The following is a 9031-nucleotide window of genomic DNA, read 5'->3' on the forward strand; positions in this document are numbered from 1 at the left end:
CCTGCTTTCAACCAAGATCTGTCTTTCATCAACGGTGATATCCCTTATTCTACATCCTCTTCTGAATTTAGCTTGAATTTCTGGCAGCTCTCTGCTGCAATAATTTTTACATTATCTTCAGCAAAATTGTACTTGTGTATGATACTAATGATATTGCTTGATAATTCCTGCATTCTACTGGGTCACCTTATTTTAGAATGGGCACAAATATGCTGCATCTCTTTCAGTTAACCAAGGAGCTAGCCTTCTTCCAGTTTTCATGGTATAGAGTAGTGAGTGCTTCCAGCACTGCATCAGTTTATTGAAACATTTCCATTGGTATTCTGTCAGTTCCTGGAGCGTTGTTTTTTGCTAATGCTTCAGTAGCTTGGACCTTTTCCTTTAGTACCATTGGTTTTTCATCATATTGCTACCTCCTGAAATGGTTGAACATCACCAGTTCTTTTTGGTAGAGTGACTCTGTATTTCTTCCATCTTCTTATGATGTGTCCTGCATTGTTCAATATTTTGCCCATAGAATCCTTCCAGTATTGCAAGTCAAGGCTTTGCACCTTAAAAATTCTTTTAGGTTGAGAAATGCTGACTGTGTTCTTCCTTTTGGGTTTTCTGACTCCAGGTCTTTGCACATTTCTTGAAAATATTTAAAATATTTTGTCTTCTCAAGCTGCTCTTTTATATTTTCTGTTCATCAGCTCTTTTTACTTCTTCATTTCTTCTATTCTCTGTAGCTTCTTTATATTCAAAGGCAAGTTTCAGAGTTTCTTCTGACATCCATTTGGTCTTTTCATTCTTGTTGTATCTTTTTTAATAACCTTTTGCTTTCTTCGTGTATGATGTTCTTGATGTTCTTGCTGGTGGTATTAAATTTGTCTTCCTGTGATCGGATTCCATATGCGACCCATCCTTATTCTTTCTGGCCCATCACTAGAGTTCTGAAAAACCAACTGGTTCTTGATAATATCTAAACTATGGATAAGAACCAGTGGTTAAGTGGTAAAATGATTGCCTACCTTGCTGTACTAAATTGTAAATATACCAATTCTAAGACATAATGGGGTTCTGTAGAAACTTAAGTTAATTCAAATAAATAGTTATAAAGACTACACAGAAGTCTTACATACACAGAGAATTGGGTTGCCTTTAGTTACTACTGATTAGGGTGATAAGTTTATCCTTCTTTCCACTTTTCTATACTTTTCTGGTTTTCTACAATGAGAAGATTACCTTTGAGGAAAAGAAAATGCAAAAGAGAATCCAAAGATTTTATGTGGAAAAAGAACTTAAAAGAGAACTACCATGAGTCAGAGTAAATCTGTGCTCTGTAGGGTTCTCAGATTTACTCTGACTCATGGGGTTGCTTGCTATACATTGAAATAGTTGGTTAAAGACAAAAAAGGAGAAATAAAGATAAAAATAGACTCTAAACAGTTGGGATCCAATAAGGACAGTTTTTCTTCACTGTTGGCAGGGCTATGTGAATCTCACTCTCTTTTCCTGATTGACTAAGTCATGTTTGCAATTGGAAAGAAGTGCATTTTATTCCTTGAATAAAGTAAAATTCTCCATTTTAAAAAAAAAAAGAGAGAGAGAGAAAGCACTACCAAAATGCTAAATAGTTGTTATCTCTAGATGGTGTGATCTTACTGATTTGTTTTTCTTTTCTTATTTTGTTTTTTCTCACTTCTAATTTTATATAATAAACATGAAGCACTTTAAAAGAAAACAAAAACAGACCATTAGACTTCTAAAACTCTATATTAAAAGTATTCAAACTGTATTGCTTTCAGTTATGCTTCATTTCACTGTTCTCTTATAGTCCTTCTTGTTAAACTTTTTTTTTCCAGAGCCCCTTTTATCTACCCCAGGTCCACCGACCCCATTAGCTGGAATTTTACAACCTCGGCCCATTCCTGCAGGGGAAACTGTAATCGTTCCTGAAAATCTGCTGAGTAACTCAGGAGTTAGACCAGTAATTCTGATAGGTAAGGCAAAGGAATTCCAAGATGCATGCGTCAGTTGAAATTTAGGAGTATTTCTCCAATTTACTGTCTCTGTGTTTATTCATGTAGTCATGAATGTGTTCCTTTATCCCTCTTTTGATTGATTCAGCTATTATTGGTCAAACATGCAACCAAACATTGAGACTGTGGCAAAATCTGTTTGCCCTCAAGGAGTGTGTTTAGCAGGGGTCTGACAAGTAAATAACAATTACAGTACACTGTAATAACTGAGGTAGTAGAGGTTTCTGTTCAAGAACTACAAGAGTTCAGAGGAAGGAGGGCTTACCTCTGCCTGGAAGGGCCTGAGAAAACTTGTCTTGGAGATGATTTTTTAAACTGGGTCTTGAAGGGTTGGTAAGAGAAATGATGGGGAAAGAGCCATTCCAGTCAGATGGCGGCAAACCACAGAGAAAAGAAACAAGTTAAGCCAACTAACAGGCCCCAGAGCTGTAAGTCTGAACTATGAGGAGCATCCCTGAATCCAAATTTTTAAGGATTCTGAGTCCTCCTAGGCTATGTATAAGTAAAGTGCAGAATTTTGTGGCTACCTAGATTCAAAGACTAACTTAGCACCTTTCATACCAAGAGTCCCTCAGTCTTGGGGCTAGCCTGAGCTAAAAGGAGACTGACTGCCTGCCTTACCTCAGGACAAACAGGTTTGGTGTTTAAGCACCAGCAGGTCTTTAGGGATTTCTAAGTGAGATGTGATCTGCTTCAGGCAGTTGGCCTGAGTCTGCTGATAGGACTAGCTTTGCTTCAAGCCCTGTTCTTTATCTGGCTCCCCTATCTACTGATCTGGGGCCTGTCCACACTGGAGAATCCCAGTTGCTTAAATCATAGATGGTTTAGGAAATTTCAACAGAGCATTTACATGGTGCACGGAAGCCTTGGAAAGATATGTAGAACATGGGGATTCTTTGGTTTTTGCCTTTTATCACAGAACTATTGTCCTCCCTACCATACCACCAGAATGGGGTATATTTTAACATATTTTTATCCTATTGACTTTTACTTCTAAGATCATTTAAGGCTGTGTATTTACATGTTGTTGTTAAGTGCCTTTTGAGTCAATTCTGACTAAAAGCAACCCTATATAGGGTTGCTTAAGGAGTGGCTGGTGAACTTGAATTGCCAACCTTGCAGTTCAAACCAACCTTTCAGTTCAGTGCATTAACCCACACCGCCACACCAGGACTGTGTTTATTCACATCTAGGGGGAAGATTAGCAAAAATATCTGAAGCAGGAGTAGGAACCATCAAACATCTATAACTGGTACAATATAGCTATTGATCAGTAAACTTAGCTTACTTTTTTTAAAGAAAACAGCAGGAAGTAAGACATACTCTGTTTTCTAACTTCTATAGGAAAAAATTCTTTATGAAAAGAAACCCAGCCTGGTGTTTGTGGGGAGATATTTTATAATTATAGTTTTAAATGGATACAGAGATGCTCTGCAAGCTCTCATTAGTCCTCTATGACAGAGACATATTATTAGCATGGTCTTTGTGAAACAGTCTAGAATTTGAGTATTTTGCTTCCTGTTCATCTAATTTAAGATAAGAATGAGAATTTGGAGAAGCCAAGAGAATTCCTGAGGATTGATCATTTTGAGTGATTTATTTGGTAGCCATTTCCAAGGGCAGGGAATTTTATAAGCATTTTTGTATTCTAGTTAAGCAAGTATACTTAGTTGGACCTTAAAAAAGAAAAAATGTTGAACTCTTTTGACCTATTTATCAACTGGCTTCTGTTGGGGCAGGCTATGGCACTTTACCTTATTTCTATGGAAATGTTGGTGACATTGTTGTGAGTCCTCTGCTGGTGAATTGCTACAAGATTCCACAGGTGGAAAATAAAGATTTGCAACAATTAGGGTTGACTGGCAGCCAACTCCTGAGCGTGGAAAACATGATTCTTCTGACTATCCAGTATCTTGTGCGACTGGGTAAGCAGCTTTTGATCATCATTTCATTGTGACTGTTTCCATTCTTTCTTGTAACATAGTTTTGGTCATTTTCCTGTCTCTTTAACTTTTCTTTCTTTATCTTTTACCATCCTTCCTTCCGTTCCATTTTCTGATCTTGTTCTTTTCTTTCCTCTTCTCCATTTCAGCTGACTGCCTATTTCACTTTTTGCCTCCAGTTTTCTTATGTTCAGCTTCCTTTGGACCTCTGGTTGCTTTTTTGAATCCTAAAAGAGATGAATTGCTCCATCTAGTGTCCAGTCTCATGATTCTCCTAAACTCCCCAAGAGAGCCTTAAAGGACTGTGCCATGGGCTCTCTCCTTTGGAGTATTTGGTGAAGTCTCCTGAAAAGGCAACTGACTACCATCTAGAATGCAAGCATAGCATTGCCTTAGGTAGTGATTTCCCAGTTTCCCATTTGTTCTTTTCGTTTTGTTTATCCACTGCCCTTATATCCACTTTTTTTACTTCTCTCACTAACTATACCCAGTTTCTATAGTTCCATCCTGTTTTGCTTCCGTGAGGTGGTTAACAGTGGACCTCCCTGGAAGTTTCTGTGAGCTCTAGGGTAAGGGGATATATAGGTCATGAACCCTGCACTTCCTTTATTTGCTATATCATCCTGAGCTCCACAGTAGCTGTGCACAGGTGCCCCGACAACACTGTTCAGCATCATTTACATTGAAATGTCCTTTATTTTGCAAACTGCAGTAGGCCATATGATATGAAGTCTAATCACACACTCCCCCCAGGGCTTCAAATCACTGGTGTTCCAGATGTAAAATTACATGCAATAATTTTATATTAACTGACATGAATTTGTTTAATGTTAGAAAAATACTTTAATATTTGAAAAGTAAACACTGGCTTTGCCAGAAGCATCGACAGGTTTGATTCAGTCTTTGGAGCATCATTCAGCACCAGCAGCTGTCTCAGAAGCATGAAGGCCTGCTTTATAATCTGCTTTTGAAACTTTTAAGGCTTCAGATTTCCCGTGAGCCACTTTCATGATAAATCTAGGATTTGCTGATCATGCTTTGTCATAGGTGATAAAATGATAAAAATCACCTGGGACTGCGGCTCATTTGATGGCATAATTTTAATGGCTGTGTCCTGAAATTGGACTGTGGCCTGTATTCTAAAATCAAAACTGAAGCTTCTAGATGTATGCAGAATTGGTATTTTTTAATCAATGATGATACTATAGCACACCAAGCCATTCAGTATAGCAATTCTTTTTTTCAATCTTCATCACACCTTTGAAAATCAAAGTCTAAGTTAATGAAGTAAATCAAAAGGTCAAAACAAAATGTCTTCCTGTAAATTAGTAGACGCTTTCATCTTAAAAGGCACAAAAACTCCTATTCAATTATATAAGGCCCTCTGTGTCCTACAGAATAATTTCCTTCTGAGTCTTATTTCCAAACTTTTTTTTTTTTAATCTAGACTTTTTATATTATGACTTTTCTGTCTCTCAACTCTTCTGGAGTCTTTGAATTTTGTTTTAGTCATAAAGAAGGCAGCAAGAATATTTTCACATGTACTGTAGATAATAGACATTTTTTAAAATTCAAAAATAAGTCCAAACTTCTAAAAGGACATGTCTATTACTTAGACCAGAGGCACTTTGAAAGGAAGGCCTGTTGCTCTCCCAGCAGTGCCCTGGTTACAAATGAGACCCATTGCTAAGTGTGGCTTTAAGTTGGATTTGTAGATAATTCAGAACAGGTGTGTGCAGTTCTTATTTAACATTAATTTAGAACAATAAAAGGCTCAAAACCTTTTCAGTGATTTAAAGCCTGCACCTGTAGCAAGTGAAGGTGATTTTGATGAGTTTGTTGCAAGTAGGGGTTGGTTCAATCATTTTACAAGGAGGCAAATTGACTTAATGTTAAAGCCAAGTAGGAGTTGTCTGTGAGTCAGACGCTTTTAATCCAGGGACTTCTGAAATATCAGCCATCGAAAACTCTATGGAAGCACACCCACGTACATCACGACACTCTTCACAATGGCAAAAAGAATACTTAAATGTCCATCAGTGGAAAAATGGATAAACTATGGTACATACACACAATGACATACTATACAATGTTAAAGAATACTGGTGAATCTGTAGAACACCTCATAACAGGGATGAACCTGGAGGACATTATGCTGAATGAAATAAGTCCATCACAAAAGGACAAATACTGTATGAGAACACTGCTTTTAAAAGTCAAGGACAAATTTTCACACAAAAATCAGTAGTCTTTGATGGTCACCAGGGATGTGAAGGGCAGGGAGGGCAAGTCATTAAGTGAAGAGTATTGTTGTGGTATGCTGTTGAGACAGTTTCAACTCACAGCGATCCTGTATAACAAGGGTGGGGGAACCTTTTTTCTGCCTAGGGCCATTTGGATATTTATAACATCACTGGTGGGCCATACAGAATTATCAACTTAAAAATTAGTCTGCTATATTTGGTCAAAGATTTAATTAACTCATCTCTAGTGTGATGACTGGAACTGTGGTTACCTTGGCAGGACCAGACCAAATAATGTCTCAAGGCTTAAATGGCCTGCAGGCTGGATGTTTCCCACCCCTGCGGTATAGGGTTTCCAAGCAGTGGCTGGCAGGTTAGAACCACCAAACTTATGGCTAGCAGTCCAGTGCTTATCCTGTAGTTCCACACCAGAACACATTAACTTGGGTGGAGGGGAAGGCAATATATAATAGAAGAGAGGTCAGCAAAAAATGATGAAGACTCTGTGAAGAGTACACGAGTTAAAGACAACAAGGTAAGTTCTGTTGTATGCACCATCTTGTATTAACAGTCATAGCAGTAACCTACAAGTGGCTACATAAATAGACATTGCAAGGGAGGAGAATGGGACTGTACCAATGAATATATATAAAATGGGACTGTACCCACAAATATGTGTAAAATGGGACTATACCCACAAATATATATAAAAGTTCACGGAAAATGACATTAAAATATAGTTAACTTTGAATTCCATTTTCCACGAACATTTTGAAGCAACCTTGTATATATAGGTTTGACAGAGGAAATGATATTTCTACATATGTACAAAAAATTTTCAAACAGTTCATGGAAAAATTCCATTATCTTTTCATTCCATTTTTCCACGAACTATTTGAAGTCCCCTGCATTTACCCTTGTTGTAAATATATCCATGAATACAGTAGCAGACACAGAGGACAACGTTAGGAACACTTAACAACCATAACCGAACAACTTGAGGGAATGAGTTTCTGGGCCTGGGGACTCAGGACCATAGTGTCAAGAGACACCAGATCATTTGGCATAATGTAGTCCACAAAGACAGTGTTCTACATCCTGCTTTGATCTTAAAAGCTTGTGAGTGGCCATCAGAGATGCAACTATTGGTCTCTCTCCATCTGGAGCAAAGAGGAGTGAAGAAATCAAAGATACATGGGAAACCTCAGTTATGCTGACCCTGAGTAGTGGTGCCCAGCTACCACTACTGTCCACTCTGAAAGAGACCCTTAATAGGTCTAAATAGAGTGGGAGAAAAATGTGGAGGAAAGCTCAAAATTAAAAAAGAGAGACCAAGCTACTGGTCAGGTGGAAACTAGTGGAGCCACTGAGATTGTGACCCTTACTCACCCTTCAGAACTAGAACTGAGCCAGCCCATGGCTCCATTTTCACATAATAAATCCACTGCCATCAAGTTGATTCTGACTCACTGCAGCCCTGTATGACAGAGAAGAACTGCTCTGGAAGGTTCCTGAGGCTGTAAATCTTGATGGAAGCAGCCTGCCTCAGCTTTCTTCACATTCGGTTAGCTTAACCCACTGCAGCACCAGTGCACCTAGCCAAACAGTAGGTCTATAAGGTAACCAGTAATACTAGGGACTACTGATGTGGCACTGTGGGATCAGCACTCAACTGCGTACCACAAGGTTGACAGTTGAAAACCTCCAGCCACTCCTTGGAAGCCCTATATAGGGTCACTATGAATTGGAATTGACTCAACAGCACATAACAACAACATACAGTCTTTAGGAGCGCAGTGGCTTCATACAATAAGCACTGGACTGCAAACCACAAGGTCCATGGTTTGAACCTGCCAGCTGCTCCGCAGAAGAAATATGAGGCTTTCTGCTCCTGCAAAGATTTAAAGCCTTGGAAACCTTGTACACGGTCACTATGAGTCAGAACCAACTCCACAACACTTAACAACAATAACATACAGCCCTTAGAATAATCAAATAAATGATATCAAAAGGGCAGCATTTGCCCAATAACAAAGTTCCAAAAGTTTCGGAAAAGAGGAATAAAAACAAACAGAGGGAAGAAGTGGGATACGTGATATTGTGGGGTTTACAATCAATGACATGAAACAAAACGTAGGTGAATTGTAGAATGGGAAACTGATTTGCTCCGGAAACTCCGACACAGTTCACAATAAAAAGTAAAAAGAAAAAGAAAATTTTATGGAGCTCAGTTTTACTTTGACACACAAAGGATTACCATGAGTAGGAATTGATTCCACAGCAACTGGTTTAATACTTTGGTGACTCAGTTCCTGGATATAAAGGAGAAGAGTAAGATTTTCCTGGAAGTGACTTTTCCACTTTAAATTATAACATTCAAATTATGATATTTATATAGAATTTTTTAATCTGGGAAAACCGGAAGTTGTCAAAAATGAAATGGAGTGCATAAACAGTGATATCTTAGGCATTAGTGAGCTGGAATGGACTGGTACTGGCCATTTCGAATCTGACAACCACATGGTTTACTATGCCGGGAATGACAAATTGAAGAGGAATGGTGTTGCATTCATCGTCAAAAAGAACATATCCAGATCAGTCATGAGGTACAACACTGTCTGTGATAGGATAATATCCATGAGTCTACAGGGAAGCCCAAGGAGTTCTGGTAGCATAGTGGTTACGAATCGGGCTGCAAACCTTAAGGTCAGCAGTTCGAAACTACCAGCTGTTCGGCGGGAGAAAGATGAGGCATTCTGCTCCCATAAAGATTTACAACTTCGGAAGCCCTGTACAGGGGCGCAATGGGTCAGAATCAATTCGA

The 9031-nt window shown here is 38.6% G+C and overlaps 1 protein-coding gene across 1 annotated transcript in view; it reads left to right on the forward strand.

Moving 5' to 3' along the window:
- GREB1L (growth regulation by estrogen in breast cancer-like) overlaps positions 1 to 9031 on the forward strand; it is a 146945-nt gene that overhangs the window by 65033 nt on the left and 72881 nt on the right. The window contains exons 8-9 of the mRNA XM_006867286.1: positions 1845 to 1982; positions 3761 to 3946. Of these exons, the coding sequence (XP_006867348.1) occupies positions 1845 to 1982; positions 3761 to 3946 (324 nt within the window). The remainder of the gene's footprint in view (positions 1 to 1844; positions 1983 to 3760; positions 3947 to 9031) is intronic.

Source organism: Chrysochloris asiatica, unplaced genomic scaffold (genome assembly GCF_000296735.1).
Source record: "Chrysochloris asiatica unplaced genomic scaffold, ChrAsi1.0 scaffold00103, whole genome shotgun sequence".
Lineage (NCBI taxonomy): Eukaryota > Metazoa > Chordata > Mammalia > Afrosoricida > Chrysochloridae > Chrysochloris > Chrysochloris asiatica.